The 18,786-nt window shown below is 28.2% G+C and overlaps 2 protein-coding genes and 1 pseudogene across 3 annotated transcripts; all 3 read right to left on the bottom strand.

Moving 5' to 3' along the window:
- Positions 1-99: 99 nt before the first annotated feature.
- On the bottom strand, positions 100-10,329 carry LOC111290660 (mitochondrial metalloendopeptidase OMA1-like). Its single transcript, XM_089768145.1, has 2 exons — positions 10,197-10,329; positions 100-528 (listed from the first exon to the last, which is right to left on the bottom strand). The coding sequence occupies exons 1-2, from the start codon at positions 10,253-10,255 to the stop codon at positions 279-281; spliced, it is 309 nt and encodes a 102-aa protein (XP_089624271.1). The 5' UTR covers positions 10,256-10,329; the 3' UTR covers positions 100-278.
- On the bottom strand, positions 7,570-11,364 carry LOC149516163 (mitochondrial metalloendopeptidase OMA1 pseudogene; annotated as a pseudogene). The gene is made up of 3 exons (XR_016346424.1): positions 10,427-11,364; positions 10,197-10,345; positions 7,570-7,810 (listed from the first exon to the last, which is right to left on the bottom strand). The product of XR_016346424.1 is annotated as a mitochondrial metalloendopeptidase OMA1 pseudogene (transcript).
- Positions 11,365-12,085: 721 nt separating this feature from the next.
- LOC111290658 (DEAD-box ATP-dependent RNA helicase 7-like) lies at positions 12,086-17,130 on the bottom strand. Its single transcript, XM_022882063.2, has 14 exons — positions 16,543-17,130; positions 15,960-16,094; positions 15,723-15,863; positions 15,486-15,597; positions 15,259-15,329; positions 14,962-15,116; positions 14,740-14,851; positions 14,541-14,642; positions 14,396-14,456; positions 14,147-14,315; positions 13,973-14,069; positions 13,732-13,826; positions 13,056-13,189; positions 12,086-12,636 (listed from the first exon to the last, which is right to left on the bottom strand). Exons 1-14 carry the CDS (start codon positions 17,008-17,010, stop codon positions 12,392-12,394), a joined length of 2,097 nt encoding a protein of 698 aa, XP_022737798.2. The 5' UTR covers positions 17,011-17,130; the 3' UTR covers positions 12,086-12,391.
- Between the last annotated feature and the right edge of the window lie 1,656 nt (positions 17,131-18,786).

Below are 18,786 nucleotides of genomic sequence, written 5' to 3'. Positions count from 1 at the left end.
TGTTTCCAATTTCATTTACAGCAAAGGGTAGAAAAAGGAAAGAGAAAATGATACTAGAAACAAAATTTTTCGACTTTATGGAACCGACAAGAAAACTGAACTGAAAAGAAGCCAAATGCACAAATATGTGATTAAAGTGATAATCCCAAATACAATTTGTAATTTTGCAAAGATAAATACCAAGACAAATACAAGTACATGGAAGCTCTTTAAACTTCACAAGCAGGTCTGGCTTCCAAGTGCACTGACAGAGTAGCTTATGGTGATGTCGAGCGGCACTAAAGAAAACCCTCAACCCCACGCCCTGCTCTAACCTCTCGGTAAATCATCAGTGCTTCTTCCATTACTTGAGCTTGAGCTAGCAACTCAGCTCTTTTCTTCCCAGATGGATGTGTGAAGAGATAATCTTGCAGTGATGAATCGCCTAAAACCTTTCCCAACTTCTCAAACAATTTGGGAGCAACTCGAGGATCATAGCCAGCAGATGCAAGCAACAACAGCCCAATGTAATCTGCTTCAAGTTCCATCCTATCAGAGATCATAATAAAGGTTAAGAACTGGAAGAACATGAGAAGGACATTAAACAATGTCATTTCGAGGACATATTAGAGTTATCTGGTAAAGGAAAGATAATATATCATCTATATAAAAAAGTGTGCATTCTAAAAGTATTAATAGTGAACGACATAAATATTCTTATAAATTTTAAGAAATAACAAATTTAACTTTAAATTTTTAGTATTATTTATTTATTTAATAATGATTATTTGTCATTAAATATATATTTTTTATTAGTTAATTATTTAAATTTAAATCTAAAACTATTAAAAATGAATAACATAAATATCTTTATAAATTTTAAAAAATAATAAATTTATATTTCAATTTTTAGCATTTCTTATTTATTTAATAAAGATTATTTGTCATTAAAAATATAACTTTTTATTTGTTAGTGATTTAAATTTAAATCAATTAAAAATTTATAAATAAAATTTATATCAAATTAAACTATATTAAAATTTTATTTGTGGGATATGGTGGGCTTGTAGTCAAAAATTAAAATTTTTTTGTTTAATTTTATAAGTAATAATTCAATCAAATTAATATAAAACACATTATCATCCTATGGGCTATGGCATAAAAAAAATTTTTTGTTTCTCAATTATTAATTGTTTTAATCTAAATTATTAGAACATAATATATATACCCCAAAACATTTAACTTTATATTAAGTAAAGCATATAATTTTTTATTTTCAAGATATAATCTAATTTACTCTTGATCTTTTTTAATCGCACATATCATGAGTCCTTAAATATATTTATATTTTTTTGTTTATTTATTTTAGATTAATTGAAATTAAAATTCATACAAAATTATAAATTAAATTATAAAAAAATTATTTAAAAAAAATAATACGTGTATTATGGTAAATTTATATGTTTGATTATTTTTATTTTTATGATAAATATAAATTTGTATGTTTAATGATTGCAATGATTGATTATAATATTTTTAATTACTCTATGCAATCACACATTAACATTATAATGCTTAAATGAATGTTTATTTTATAAACATAATCTCATGTACTCTTGAATTATTACTAAACTTAATTTTTATTTTATTTTCTATAGAGCGATTCTATACTACACCTAAGTTAATTTTGGTCTATCCTTAATTTTTTATAGTTAATGTCAAATATTTAGTACTTAAGATATTTTTATAAAACCAAAGTCAATATTGCTAAGAAACATTAATCTTGAAGAAAAGAAATTATTTGATATATTGTTAGTTAAATTTTTTTTATCTTCACAAGCGAGTTAAGAAATTAACACATCACTTACTTTTTTTTAATTCATTTTTTTAATATACTCTAAAGCCTAAAAGGTATATGTCATGCCACTAACTTCATTTGTGAAATTTAAAATTTATATTATCAATATATGTTATGATTTTTCCTTGAAAAATATAAATTTATTTTTTCAAATAAAAATACTCTAACATATTTTTGTGTTTTGAAAGTAAAAAATATTGATTAATTATGTGTGTTTTGTTGAATGATCAAAGCCTTGTTAGTTCTCTAATCAATTATTATATTCTTTGAAACAATAATGTTATAATTCATTTCATTTTATTTGTTTATATACTTAAAGTATATGATTATTGATTTACATTCTTATCATAAAAGTATCTATTTAATAATTATTTGTACTTTTATAAGTGTGTTTATTATACATAAATACATATATCATCTGTGATATATACATAAAAAAAATGAACTCCAAACAATATTAAAAATGATTTTTTTAATTGGGTAGACTCCTATTAATAATACACTACATGTCAATCATGCATATTTAACTAATTCTTCAATTCATAAGGAAAAAAAGACTTATAACTGAACTCATTAATTGCATGATAAAAAATTTGAAGTATGAAGATGTGAAATAAAATATATTTATTTATATAGTCTTATAATTAAAATAAAAAAATTAACTCAATTGATAAAATTAAATTATATATATACAAAAATAAGATAAATGAATCAATTAATATTTCATATAAATCCTAAGATTACTAAATTAGTCTTTTTATTACTCAATGGGTCAATATATCATAATATATATGAAAATAAAAAAAAAATTATAAATGATAGCGAGAACTCTAATTTGTTTTTTTCAATTAATGTGTAAAAGGTGCTTAATTAAATAGGAAATTTTATAATTAAGAAGATGTTTAATATATATCTATATTATATATAAAATATGATAATTTATTGAATTATCTCTACTTATTTTTATTTAATATTTTTTAGCAAATTAAAAATACTGTCTACTTTTTATTTATTTTTTATTAAAATATCTTAGTTAAATCATTCATACCCCACTTATCGTAAGCAATATGACTGAAAGATTTAAAGTAGTTTTTCTATATATGAATATTTTAATGCTTGTAACACATTTTACCTATTATGTGTTATACAATTAAATTAATTATAAAGGATTTAACGGTGAATAAATTATAACATAACAGTAAATGTATAATATTCTCTCTATCTTATTTTTTTATCTATCTTTTCTTTTTGAGATGTCTCAAAATTTTGTTTATTTTTTGTTTTAAACATCTAAAACTCTTACTTTTTTATATTTTAAATTATTTTTAATGATTTTTTTATTTTTTAACATTAAAAATCATAAAACTTTAATTTTATAAAAAAAATTAATTTTAATATTAAATACATTAAAGTCAAAACTTTTTTTTAACTCCGTAAAAGTCAATACAAGAAAAATAAATAAAGACAGATAAAGTAATATAGTAGCAAATTATTAATAATTTTATTGTAAATTAGTGATAATTTAGACAACATTAGTAATAACTTTATATTTAATCAATGATAATTGTATATTAAACTATGGATAACTTAATAATAAATAAATAATAATTTAGTAGTAAATAATTAATAAGATAATTGTATGCCAATGATAACATAATAATAATACATAACAATATAGTAGTAAATAATAAATAACTTAATGGTAAATTATTTATACATAATTGTAAATATATAATAATACAGTAGTAAATTAAGAATAATTTAATAAAAATAAGTGATAACTTAATACTAAAGTAATGATGACTTAGTTGTAAATTAATAATAATTTAATAGTAAATAAAATTCAATTTAATACTTCTTTCATCCCAGTAAAATTGTCACATTTTTATTTTTGTTGATCAATTTTTTAACTTTAATAACTTATTATTTTATATTTATTATTGATAAAAATATGAAAAAAAATATTTTTTAAAAACTTTAAATAAAGTGATTTCTAAATATATGTTTTATAAAATTTGATTTATTAAAATATTTAAAATAATAGAGGTCCAAATTAGAAAAATTTAACAAAAAAAAAAAAGCCAGCTGTGATAGTTTAACTAGGATAGATAGAGGGAATAGTAATTAATTGCAATTTTAGTGGTAAATCATAAAAAATTTAATAATAAATTAATGATAATTTAATAGTAAATAATTTAAAACTTAGTAGTAATTAATAATTGAAAATTAAAAGTAAATCAATATAACCTAATAGTAATCATTGATAAATTAACAATTAATTAATGATAATTCTGTATAGTAAATTAGTAATAACTTAATAATATATCAATAATAATTTAATAGTAAATAATTGATAACTTAGTAGTAAATCAATAATAATATAATAGTAAATGCATAATAACTTAATAGTAAATCAATTATAACATAATTATAAATGCAAAATAGCATAGTAATAAATCAATAATAACTTAATAAAAAAATAAATGATAATTTAATAGTTAATCATTGATAATTTAATAGTAAATCAATGAAAATTTAGTAATAAATTACAGATAACTTAATAGTAAATCTGTTTTAGTTTAATAGTAATTAAATTATAAACTTAGTAGTAAATCATAAATAACTTAAAAATAAATCAATGATAATTTAGCAGTTAATCACTAAAACTCAATAGTAAATCAATGATAACATGGTAGCAAATGCATAATAGTATATAGTAAATCATTGATAATTTTATAATAAATTATTGACAATTTAGTAGTAAATCACTAATAATGTTATAGTAAATTATTGATAACTTAGCTATAAATCAGTAATAATTTAGTATAAATTAATAATGATTTAGTTATAAATTAGTTAATTATTAACAACTTCTTAGTAAATCATCAATAACTTTATAGCAAATTAGCAATAATTTTATAATATATTATAGTAAATTAGTAATAACTTTATAATAAATTATCTATAACTTAATAGTAAATTATCAATAATTTAGTAATAAATCATTTATAACTTAGCAATAATTCATCTATAACTTAGTGATAAATTAATGATAATTTAAAAGTAATCAATGATAAGATAGTAATATGTAATTAATAATTTATTTGTTAATTAGTGATAACATTTTTCTATACTTGAAGTTACTTGTGATTGAACCTTGGTTACTAGAAGAGCAAAGCTAGAACTTTAATGATTAGGAACTAGAATAAACCTACCATGAACTTATTCATTAAAAAAAATTAGTAAAAAAAATTTTAAATCTGAATGAAACAATGATGTTATTATATAAAAAGAAAATTATCTCATATATTGTAATTTATTGATAAATTAATAGTAAATCATAAATAACTTAGTAGTAATTCAATTGATAACTTAGTAATAAATAATTAATAACTTAACAACTAATTATTAAAAGGTTAGTAATTGATCAATGGTAATTAGTAAATACATAATAATATAATAGTAAATCATTAAATTTAGTAGTAAATTACTAATGACATACTAATAAATCATTTATAATTTAGTTGTATATCAATGATAATTTAGTAATAAATTAGTTAATCATTGATAACTTTATAGTAAATCATTTATAACTTCATAGAAAATTAATTATAACTTTATAATAAATTATCAATAACTTAGTAATAAATCATTCATAACTTAATAGTAAATCATTGATAATTTAATAATAAATCATTAATAACATAATAATAAATTAGTTATAATAATATGTCAGTGTTAATTTAGTTGTAATTTATTGATAATTTAATGATAAATCAATTACAATTAAATTGTAAATCAATGATAACAATAAATTAATGATAATTTATAATAAATCAATTTTAACTTAGTAGTAAAGTATGGATAACTTAATAATAAACTATTCATATTTTAATAGTAAATTAGTCATATAATTTAATAGTAAATCATTGATAATATATAATAGTAAATCATTGCTAACTTTTTTTTTTGGTTGAATATTAATATGGAGCTATATTTTTTTAATATGGGTAACATATTTGATTCATTTAAAAAATTATATTTATTGCCATTTAATACTAAGGTATTGAATTACAAATATTTATGGATATTGTACACATATATAAATGATTAAAACAATATTCATATATCAATTACTATAACAACATAATTTTATTGAAAAAAAATCAATTTTTGAAGTGAAAATTTGAAATGACTTCATCTAAATTTGTATGTCATTGATTGTCTACTTGATAATAAATTAATAGTAACTAGAGTAATGCTATATCTTTACTAAAAATAAATTGTTGTGTTATATGGTATCCTTTATAACATTAATAGCAACTATATAAAAAATTATTGTCTTTAAAGATATTTTTAAAATGAAAGAAAGAAATAATGAGTCTAAACTTATTAGAAAACACCATAGAAAAATTACATATAAGTTATTTTTTCAAGTACATAATATTTTAAATTAAAATACCCAATTTAATAATATTAATAATAGTATGAATTCTATAAATTATAATTTTATAATAATATCAATTAAATGATAAATTTTTTGTATGACTTATACTAAATATATGATTAAGTATTCGTCAAATAAAAAAACTAATCTATTTTAAATAAAAAAGCGTTCAAATATTAAAAATATATTCATTATCAATTTTAAAATCAAGATTTAAAACATAGTTTACCTTCAAAATATAATAATATCTTTTGATATTTATCTAAAATAGGTCATATCTTATTAATTTTAGAATTCTTATATTTCGATATTTAACAAACAATAACAATATTGAACCAAATTCATTGAGAAGAGCATTTCAATATTTAGAGAACAACATAAAGATACCATTTGATTATGATAAGATATATCTTTAAGTAAAATGTGTTATTTAAACATTTATTATAACATATTTTAATGAGTTATAAATATTTGTGGCTTTTTAAGAAACCAATATTCAATATTAAAAATAATTTTAGTCAATATCCCTGATAAATACATAAATAAACATCATTGATGATTACATCGAGATATTAATAATTCTAGATTTCTTCAAATCTTTTTTTTAGAATATGTTTATGTAATATTTTTTAATTAGTAAAATTCATGTAAATATGCAATTTTTTACTATAAAATTAAACTACAAAATGATTTATAGTATAAAATTAAACTACAAAATAAAGAATTTAAATTTTAATTAGCAAATAGATGAAAAGCAAGAGTTTAAATAAGTTCAACAATGATCGATTACCTCAAAAAATTATAAAATTAAAAATAAAAATCCACTACCAAAAAAATTTTAAAAAAAAGCTCGAGAAAAAGCATAAAATAAAGAAAAAAAAAGTACAAAATTGGATTTGATTGTGATAAAAGATAATCTTCTAAAAAAATTTAAAAAGAAAGAAAAATATATAAAAAAATGAATGAAGATGATAATCCAAAACGAAAAGACTTAAAAAAAAGTCAAAATAAAGTGAGATTAAATATTTATTTTTTATTGAAATTTTAATTTAAAATTTTTGTTATATTTATTTTTTTCAAACTTAAATTTATATTTTCAATTTAATTTAGTATGATGATAGTTATTTTAATTTAATTACTATAAAAATAATAAAATTATTTTATTATATTAGAATTATAATTTTGTTAATAATTATATGCTATACAAGTGAAAGAAAACTAGTATATATATATATATATATATATATATATATATATATATATATAGATATACATACACACACACTTTGAGAAGGCAGCTCATTTAATAAATAAAAAACCTCAACACAACTTCACAAAAGCAGGAAAACCACATAGGATGTTTACTCTCTTTTCTTTTTTTTTTTCCTTTGGGTGAGTGGGGGAGTAGTTGTTTGGTTGTGTTTCCTTAAATACAATTGCAAAGCCCCTCTTTCAAGATAAATGGAAAGAATAAAGAGATCTTTCATCAGTGTTCTGCCATATATCTATATTTGAGCGCAATTAAACTGCACCTGAAAAAAATTTGTGCTTCATGTCAAATAAAAAAAAAATCCAGGTTATATTGGTAAAGGCCCAACTAAAAAAGAAAACCCTAAACTTTATTAAATTTATCATATATGCCCATGTCCTTTTATTGTAATCAACAAAACTCTTTTAACAAATAAGCCTTTATTTGGACGGAAACATTAACACAGTTAGCCTGTTTGCCAACTGAGAAAAATGCCACGTGGCGCAATAATATGGCATAAAATTTTGCCACGACATTAACACGTCAAATTTAAGATGTTTTCTTTTTTTTTTTTTTCTCTCTTCTTCCTCCCTTTCTTTTCCTTTCTCAGTTCAAACCTAAAAAAATTCGATGCTGAAATCCAAAAGAAATCAACCAAAACCACATAAACTTCTATATGAAAACCAATCAAAATCATGAAAATCCAGATAAAAACCAATAGAAATCCAACCAAAAAAAAAAAATCAAAACAGCCATGAAAATGGTTTCCTTTTTGGAGTAAGAAATGATGCTTCCAAAAAGTCCATGTTGGCATTTAGGAAACAGACCTTAACATTTTCCATCCACATAAGGGTTTAATTGGGTGTAAATATTTATATGACAACTCAAATTGATTGCAACAAAATGATAGAAGCTTATATGAGAAATTTAATTAAGTTCAGGGGCTTTTTTAATATCTAAGCCAATGGTAACTTGTGAAAGCACATCATTTTTTCATAATTTTGTAGGGAAGAAAAAACTCTTGGAACCTTCCTTCTAGGGGAGTGATCACCTATTAATCTGTTATGTATCAGACATGCCTCAACAATTGACAGATGGGATTCCACAGCTAAGACCTAACATATTTCAGTAAAAGAATCAGATCAAGAACAGATAAATCCTACTGTATAGCTAGCTGGAAGCTTACAAAAATTCCATGACTCTCACTAGATATTGATTTCTATGGATGCTTCTTTTTTACAGGGAACAAGGCCTTACCATTTAACAGAATCAGAGATTGGCCAGTTTAAAGGAAAATTTTCAGGAAATTTCAACATCGACCAAAACTCAGCCAAAACAATTCCCTAACAAAGTACCATTCTATCTTTATGAGTTTGAAAGAATGCACAAGAGCTATTGGGACAACCAAAACAATTCCCTAACAAAGTACCAGAACAAAATTTTTTTTGAAAGCCAAGATAATTTTATTGAAAGGAGTAAAGGTGAGTAGACATGACTCCTGAATCTGGAGAAAACCATTTCTAATCTGTCTGAGAACAGTTTACCTACTGTTTTTATTTTCAGAACTCGGTTATTTGTATGCTTGATCAGAAGGGAGAGTGCAGCACTAATATCAAGCATGGTTATTGTTACCCGCTTATTCTCGGATCTCACTGCCTAAGGAATAGATAGTTTATAATAGAAAAGTACATCAGAAGTAAAACTCTCAAATACTATTTCACAGCAGTTGATTTGCTTGAGGAAACAGGAATCTAGAAGGTCTGAAAGAGAATCTAGCTGCCATTAAATGGATTGATAGTCATTGCTCTGCTACTTTTTGTAGTATGTCTACCGCCCAATGGCATTGCAGATGTAGCATGCAAGCATCGGAAGAACTAAACTGGACCGTATGTTTAAATGAAAAATATATTAAATAATTTATGCAGTCAAGTTCATTTATCATTGCAGATAAGGAGGTCACTAGTTCTCGGTATTCCATTATAGCATCAAATTAATTCTATATGTATGTATACACACACAAAAAAATAATGCTGGACATGTAAAATCTAATAAATTTTGGCTTAAATATTTACTGTAAACCTATAAGATTCTTCATATATACTTTCCCAACACATTTTCCACCAAGAAACTACCTGTTTTTAAACCATTTGATGGCAACCAATTTTTAGAGAAAACTCATGTTTTCTCAATCCTTATTGATAAAACTCCAATTCTCTTTGCTCATAATGGTGCATAGGATGATGCATAAAATAGGATGATAATCATCATATATTATATTTGGTTGATATTTAAAGAAAGGGATAAGATTACAAAGAGAATTAATCATACTCTTGATATAGGATGAGTCAAGCCTCCCAAAGTGAAGAGATTATTTTTAATTCATTTGACTAAATTTACATATCCTATTATATCCTTAAAAATTATATCAATAATTTAAATTGTATAAACTTTGAGAAAAGATAATTTTGATCAATAAATAAATTATCCTATCCTAATCCCTTCACACATCAAACATAAAATAAAATGACATTATTTAATCTAATCTTATTTATAATATCATTTTAACCTATCCTATCATAATCTTTTGTACCAAACACATCCTTTACGTACAATATAATCTTATTGATATTCTTCAAAAGAACAAATAAAGAGAACATACATACCTCCGAGAGAAAGGATGCCTTAAGAGGAGTGCTGACATCGTGTTGACCAGTTCAGGCATGATGTACTGATATAGTATTAGTTGTAGGATGGCGAACCACAGATTCTTTGTTATTTTTTCAGCTATATGTCGAGCCACTGTATGTCCAACCTAATCAGATGAACAAAATGAAACGACATCACTCCCATATCCAATAAAAAATGACAGCCTAAAGTGATAAGCAATATATACCTCATGTCAAATTATGGTGGCTATCTCGGCATCACTTCTAAAATGCTCAAACAACCCCGCAAACACCACAATCTACCCACCAGGCAAACAAAAAGCATCAACAACAGTTTCATTGATAACCAAAACTTCCCAATTCAATCCTTCCAAATGAGAGGTCGTGGGTTGGGACCCGCTCTGTTGACCTTCCTTCCTACTTTGCTGAACCCACTTATCATCAAGAATCTCATCTTCACGGGACCAATTCATCCCCAACTCTCCTTCCCTCTCACTCAATGCCGCCATTGTATCATGTCCACCCTCATGTCCAAGAGAACTATCCGGTGATGCATACTCCAAATCACTCCATATTCGATCATAGCTCAACCCTCTTTGCAACGAATCAATTATATCTTTAGCTATCAGTCTCACTCTCACACTTTCCGGGTGTGTAGCAGGCAATATCTTTCCCTTAAAAGTTGCTTTCAGTTGCTCAAATTGAGACTCTGCCATCCTTTTCTCCGTTTCTGTAGACAAAAGCACAAAATGTTTTCTCTTTGTGTAAGGAATAGTTTCCAAATTACCAAAATATACAGTAATCAAAAGCCCTGATCCAACCAAGACAACAATCAACACATTCCTTGGATTTCGGATCCACCTTTCTGGACCCCGCGGCTTAAAATGTTGAACTTGATACCGATCGACATAGTAAAATCTCTTAGCACCATTAAAAAAGGGATTATAATGATATACCTATTAGAAATTCCTAATCTTTGTGAGATAGAAGAATATGAAGAGAACCCAGAAAACTTAGCTCTGTTAGCAAATGAAATCGAAGGCCCAAGGTCCTTCGAGATTATTGAAGATGAACCTTGGATTGGAGATCTGAAAATAGGCCTTGAAGCGAAGCTATTGCGCAAGGTATTAAGTGAAAGCTTTGCCCTTCTGCAGTAGCATGCCATGATGTTGGAAAGCAGTACTGTGTCTCAATCAGATTCAGCGTTTTTTTCTTATTCTTGTTCAGGTGGGTGATAGAACTGCAAAGAAAAGATCCAAAGAAATTTTGGGAGAGAATGGTTACATGACACAGGTGTGATTCTTATAAAAATACCGTCAAATGGTTAAAAAGGTCTGGTCTGGGTGGGGACTGTGGACGTGTCTGGAACATGCAAAGTACCAGGAGAAGCGGTTCCGTTCGAGTAGTACTTTATTTTGAAGAAAATTTTGAGAGAAGAGTGGATAGACTGACTGGGCTCTAATTTCTCTGCTGAATTGATTAGCATGGAGGGTTGGCTGATCCTATCTTTTCACCTCAATTGAAATTTAAACGAAAATCTACATATGAGATTTTCGAAAAACAGTTTTGTACGAATATTTAGAGGCTCAATGATATAAATAAGAGGCTATATTTTTTTGAACACATCAATATAATTTCTAAAGAAAAATGAAGAATATTTTATAATTAGTTATTCCTCAATATTTACTATGTATTTGCCCTCCTGATGTAACAAAAAAAAAAATTTAGTAGAAACCCTCGCACAGGCTACAGAGTTAATGCTTCTGCTCTCTCCTCTCCATCATCCACATCTAACACAACATACATTATATGCAGGATCCATGAATTTAGTATCCAAAATTACTAGAAAAATCTCTTCCCATCAAATGTGATTTTTCAGATAGCCATACTTTGAAGTTTATTATATTCTTTTTTTCCCTGTTGATTTTATGGTTAGAGGCAAAGAACATATTTGTTGCAAAATATAAGAAACATGGGGACTCCGAAGGAAGGTACAACCTCCAGGAGACGCACTTAATAATCAATATAAATTAAAAACAAAAAAAAACCTACAAATCAACACACGGGAAACTAGATAAAATGTTTTAGGCTCATATAGAACATTTTCATCATCTTCAGGAGTAATTAGTTTGCCTACGCAGCCAACCATTTGCTTTATATGGGCTGAAATCAGAAGAAAGATTCAAAGGCCCTCACCATTTCTTGCTATTGTAGCGGCCTCGACCACCACCTGAACCATTAGAAAACCTAACATTCCTTCTATCAGAAAATCCACCACGGCCACCTTTCCCGCCAGAGAACCTACCACCACTACCACTTCTATCACCAAAACCACCTCGTCCATCACCGAATCTCCCTCTTGACAAGTCTCTCTCTTGTAATCGCGGCAATCCTTTCTTCAACACCTCTACGCTAACATTAGCTGCATTTTCAGCACCTGAAACCAGAAGGCAAGAAAGAGGTGTAAAACCTAAACTCAAGATTACTAATACTAATCAGTAATGATGATAGCTAGAACCAAACTAAGAATAGTAACATTCAAGAAGACCAGCAAACAAATACTTTGGCACAAAAATGCTAAAAATCTAAAACTTAATACCTTTTAAACCATTAAAAAAAAAAAAAAAAAAAAAACTTAGAACATATGTTGACCAGGCAACACCAATCACGTAACTTAAGAGAAACATGTACACATTTTATATGCTGAAATGACGCTACAACAGGACCATAATTAACAAGTTTAACAGCCAAAAGAATCAGCAGGTTAGGGAGCAACAAAGAAAAAACAAATTAAGCCATGAAGTAGCAAACGCCTCAATACAATCACAAATTAAATCATGAAGTAGCAAATAATACCAGTAAGAAATGTTTCTACATCTTCTTCTGCAACATCAAAGACTGCTCCCATTCCATCAGCAGTAAGGGTCAGACCCTGTACTGACTGAACCTTTTCCTCAGGCAAGAATCTTTTTAAGACGCCAAAAACAAATCTAATACATGAAAGAGAAGGGGTAGTCAGATCGAATGAATCGAATTCAGAGAGCTCAGTAAAATAAAAATAAAAATTAATAGTATGCACATCAAAAATTTCCTCAAACCAACTAGTTATTTTATCCAAGGTACAAATACATAAACAATTTTTCAGGTGAAGATTAGAATAGATACTGGTACAGGGAAGGATGATTCAAATAGAGGAATTCTATCATCTAAGAAGTATTTTCGACTTGATTCTCAAATAATACTGTATCTCATAGATTCAACTCATTTCATATTCATATTATTGTATTTTAGGTTTATTTAATTAGCATTTTGGGTACCTTATAAATACCTCTTATTTGAACTCTAAGCAGCTTTTCTCTTTATAGAGATTATTGAGACAATAAAGTATCTTCAAATTTGAAATTTAAAGAATAGAATTCCATGTTTTAAGAATTTTTAAGTCCTTGAGTATCTAGTGATTATCTATCTCTTTCTTTACATATTCTATATCAATTGCAAAGATATACAAATTAGGAAAGCTTCAAGAACTTACGAAACTGTGTAAATAGGTTTTCCAGCTTCAAGGAGTAATGTAACATGATTCTCCATAGACGTTAGAAGGGATCTACTCCTTATCTCGGAATAACCCTGAAAAGTCATGCAATAATTACGCTTTCTCAACCAGAAATGGAAACCAGAGTTAATTTTATTTATATAATCCAAACACCAGAAAGTGAGCATTCATGATATGAAGGGAATCAAAATGCCCAGTACGGGGGAGGAAGAGAACTCACTGAAGCCTTGGCCAGTGCTTTGGCAAGTAGATCTTCTGCTGATAGACCAGATGTTTCCAATAGCTCCTGAGCAACAGATTTGAAGGCAGGAATTACACTGCAATCTCATGGAGGTCAAGATCAGAAGTTGATAGCATAAAAGAAGAGATCAAATAACAGTATTAGCAAGTATACCTGTCAGAGACTTGAGTTATAATTTTTGCTGCTTCTACACCAGCAGATTTAGCAATATCAACTGGCTGAGGAGCAGATACGTGCTCAAATTTCACACCAGATTCTCTTTCTATCTTAGATATGTTTGACCTTTTAGGATCATAAAGCATGACAGCAACTCCAGTATTGCCTGAAATTTCAGCAACTCTCAGTATCTTATCAAATTTCAACAATCAAAACAAAAAAAAAAAGATTTAAATAATGATATACCTGCTCTCCCTGTTCGTCCAGATCGATGAATATATGCTTCTACATCACGTGGAGGCTCACACTGAAATAGAATTAATACTATATAAACATAACGGAATAAAAAACACATCACAAACTTCTGTAAAATATGTGCATCCAAACATACCTGGATAATTAACTGCACATCATTGATATCTAATCCCCGTGCTGCCACATTTGTAGCAACTAATGTCATGAACTTGCCTGACCGGAACCCATTAAGGGTGACCTGCAAGCACATAAGAAAACGAGAAATGGTATAACAACAGAATTTGTTTTGCTTAATGGAAAGCATGAAAAATGATATACTCTACACAACACAATACCTCACGTTGGGCCTGCTGTATGTCCCCATGCAAAGCCCGAGATCCAGGCAACAAGCCAGCGAGCTCAGAAGCAGAATCTTTTGTCTCAGTGAATATAATAGTACGTCCACCACTGAATCATATCCATCCCACAATAGAAAAATAAAGAAAATGACTCAGCCAAATCATCAAAGGGAAATCTAAATTGTAGCAGTAATGGTTATTTTAAAACTAAAAACCAACCTGCTATAACAACGAATAATATCTGGGATCAGCTGTGACCTTGCCGACTTAGAACAGGGCAAGACAATATGCCTAACATTGGTACTAGCCTTCATCTTCTCATTACCCACAAGGTCAACAGTCTTCTTACTTGCTTTAAGAAATCTTGCAGCAATCTGGCCATGCAAAAGAAAAGTTCTCAATCAGAAAGGTAAATGAAGAGGAAGAATATCCGATTTTACATTTTTATCTAATAGATGGAGCAGATATCGGAGCTAATAGAGATACTACAATGCATGAATAAGTTAAGAAACATACACCCTTCACCCAGTCCGGTAAGGTGGCACTAAAAAGAAGTGTCTGAACTTTACTTGCATCATCTACCTTACCTGGAAAATTAAATCATTACCATAAGTAAATAAGAAAGCTGAGTGATAAACAAACGGGTCAATGGTATCAATAATTGGGATAAAGGTATAGCTGAGCCTGTGCACAACCTTCTAATGTATTCTACTTCTCTAACGTTCCTACAAAAGAATACATACTTAATATAAGTTCAACATCATCAACAAATCCCATTCTCAGCATTTCATCTGCCTCATCAAGAACTCGAAATTTCAATGAGCCTAAGTGAACATTCCCTCTCTCTATGTGATCCTGCATCATTTGCAATTGGACATCAAATACCATCAAACAATAAAAGTATTTAAAATAAGATAGAGAATGTAATGACATCTCTGAAACTAGTAAAACCTCTTGAATGAATAATGAGGACAGGTTACCTTTATGCGGCCAGGTGTCCCAACAACTATATCAACCCCTCTCTTCAGTTTCATCTCTTGGGTATGGTAAGGAGCTCCTCCATATAAACAGCATGATGTCAGCCCCAAGACCTCGCCATAAACTTCAAAGTCCTCAAAAACCTAGAAACAAAAGGTTAATTATCATAAACTTCACACACAAAAAAGGGCAAGATCAAAGAATTTGTTGTCTAGAGAATTAGATGTGTAGTGTTATACCTGCTTAGCCAATTCCCTAGTTGGCAAAAGTACCAGAACACTTGGTGCCCTGCCATATCCAGTCTTCCTTGATGTTTTTGCAGGGCCGTTTGTTAAAGACTCCAGTATAGGCAACACAAAGGCCAGTGTCTTACCCTGCACAATAGCAAAAAAGGTTGATGAGCTACCTAAGAAGAGAACTTCTAGAAAGAATCACACAACAATGGTTTGAATATTGTTGAATTGAATTAACCAATTTCGGTCCTGCGAACATAGCTTTACAGCCATAACACATTAATCGCAGTTAAACTTCAAATTTAGGAAAATAGAGAATACAATTTAAATCATACATTTCATATGAGATTTTTGTAACACAAGTTTTCTTCATAAATCACATCAATAGCATTCCCAAAATTAAGGAGTTGATAGTAACTTCAATAGCAGCACATTCATCACATAAAAACCTTGAACATTTATGAGAAATCCATGGTTCCTATCAAACTAAAAACATATCCAACGGTAAAGTTCTATCGGAAATTAGCAGCCAATAAAATAAGAGCACACATGTTTAAAAAAAAAAAAGAAATTAAAACAAAGATTATACCTGACCAGTTCGTGCTCGCCCAACTAAATCAGTGCCATCAAGAATAATATCAAAAGTCAAGGCCTGAATAGGAAACAACGACTCAATCCCCTTTGACTTCAGCTTCTCTCTAAGCGCTTCCGAAATCCGAAACCTTGAAATCGCATTCGGATCCTCACTTTTCCCTTCATCTTCCTCTTCCTCTTCCTCAACCTTGGCTTTCTTTTTCTTCTTCTTCTCCTTCACATCCACAGGTTCAACAAGCTCCGAGCTCGTCTCGCTCCTCTCCTCCTCTTCCAACTGGAGTTCGGACGCCTTTCGCTTCTTCTTACTCTTCTTCACCTCCAAATCATTTTCCTCTTCTTTAACCTTGGGTTCCTTTAGCTTCTTCATCTTCTTCTCGGTTTCTGGAGTTTCGATAGCAATCTTCTTCTTCATCTTTTTCTCTTCTTTCTTCTCTTTGAGATCAGATAAGGCTAAAGAAGGCATTTAGATTATATTGTTGTAAACTAAGAATCAAAAGCTGCGTCTCAGAGAGAGAGAGAGAGAGAGCGAGACTTCGGCTGCAAAAATAGGTGGCACTGAAACGCAAGAGCAAGAGGGAAAGAGGAAGAGAAAGAGAATTAGGGTTCATGCTCTTATAGTTTTGGCGGTGCACTCAACTTGGGCCGTTGGATGTTGAAACCCTTTTTAGTTTGTATGTTTGCCGTTAGATTAGACCAGTTTGACTAATAGAATATGCCGTTTTATTTTTATATATTTAATAAAATTTTTTGAATTTAAATTAAAATTATTAATTTAAAAAATTTATTTTAATTCAAATAAATTTTCATTTTCATTTTCATTCAAAAATTAACAAATTATGTAAAAATTACATAATGTCTTCTCATTAATAAAACATCTTGCGTGCAGCGTAAGGTACCAGCAACTGAAGCACTGCACGCTACTGAGCTAGCCTAACGGGTTGCCCAATCTCCTTAGGCAGTGCATCAAGGTCCAGAAAAATGCCGACCCGTTCTGGATCAGATTTGGGCTTATTTTATTTTGAATTAAGTTGGAAACAAAATGAGGCTCATTTTGTCAACATATTTCTATCAGTTGCTTTACTATATTTTAAAATAAAAAATAAATAAATTAACAAAACATCAAGCCAATGGGAAAACACCAATTTTAATCTGGGATTCAAGATTCATTTAGCGTCTCCAAATAATATCACACGGTTCTGGCCATCTGGGCTATGGACAGCTACTGTGTCATAAAACTGAGAGGAATACTTGTTACATGCTGTTTCTCAGCTAATCAGCCATTCATACATTTTTTAAAGATTAATATCCAACCAAATGTCACCTGGAAAGAAGGTGCCGTAGAAAAATAACAGCCTTCGAACTATAACCATAAATCTTCACACTCACTGGCTTCCAATCATCCGATCCAGTTCGATAAGATAGACATAACAGATCTGATATGCTCATTGTCCATGTGTCTCAAATCACAAACACCTACAATCAATATCCTTTTCAACAAATCAGTTTCACATGTGTTATAAAACATCTCAAATACCAAACTGTGAAGCTGGTTTAACACGTTTATTTTTATGGTAATACCAAATAAACCTCCATGGGGATGCTTTCATGTTTTCAAGATGCAAAAAAAACATACTTGAATTCGATCAAAAACATCAAATATGCCCTGTTCTAAAAGACAAGGGACTGTCTTATATTATGAATACAACTATGATCCTCGTCTAATTCATCCCTCCCAACATGTATACACTGCAAACAGATTAACCCAGAGCCATTTGATACTTCACCAAAAAATTTACGACATTTATTGGTACACAAAGTTTTCACTTTTTCTTTTTTATATATAATTGCAAATTTCCATTCAGCTGAAAACAAGCTACAAATCTTCCCACAACATCAACCTAAGCAGCAAACATCAAAATCAGCAGAAAAACACAACAAAATTCACGGAAGTTCATGATCTTTGATCATTGAAAAATTCTTCCATTGTTCCAAAAATTAATTATAACTCTAATTTCTCTCCTGAAGTAACTCTCAACCCATAATAATTATAATAACTAAAATTTTCTTCATCCAATTTATCTACGTCAGACTTGAAACTAAAAAAAAAAGTTGCAAAAAGCGGCAACCTAAACAATAACATGAAAACCACTAGAAAATAAATTAATTTTATATGACAAAGTAATAGATTATCTGAAAGACTAGACATGAAAAACCTTGATATTGAAATTTTAAAGTAATA

This window comes from Durio zibethinus, chromosome 11 (assembly GCF_047325235.1).
Source record: "Durio zibethinus cultivar Kanyao isolate XHJ-2024 chromosome 11, ASM4732523v1, whole genome shotgun sequence".
Classification (NCBI taxonomy): domain Eukaryota; kingdom Viridiplantae; phylum Streptophyta; class Magnoliopsida; order Malvales; family Malvaceae; genus Durio; species Durio zibethinus.
This window is presented reverse-complemented; position numbering and strand designations above follow the sequence as displayed.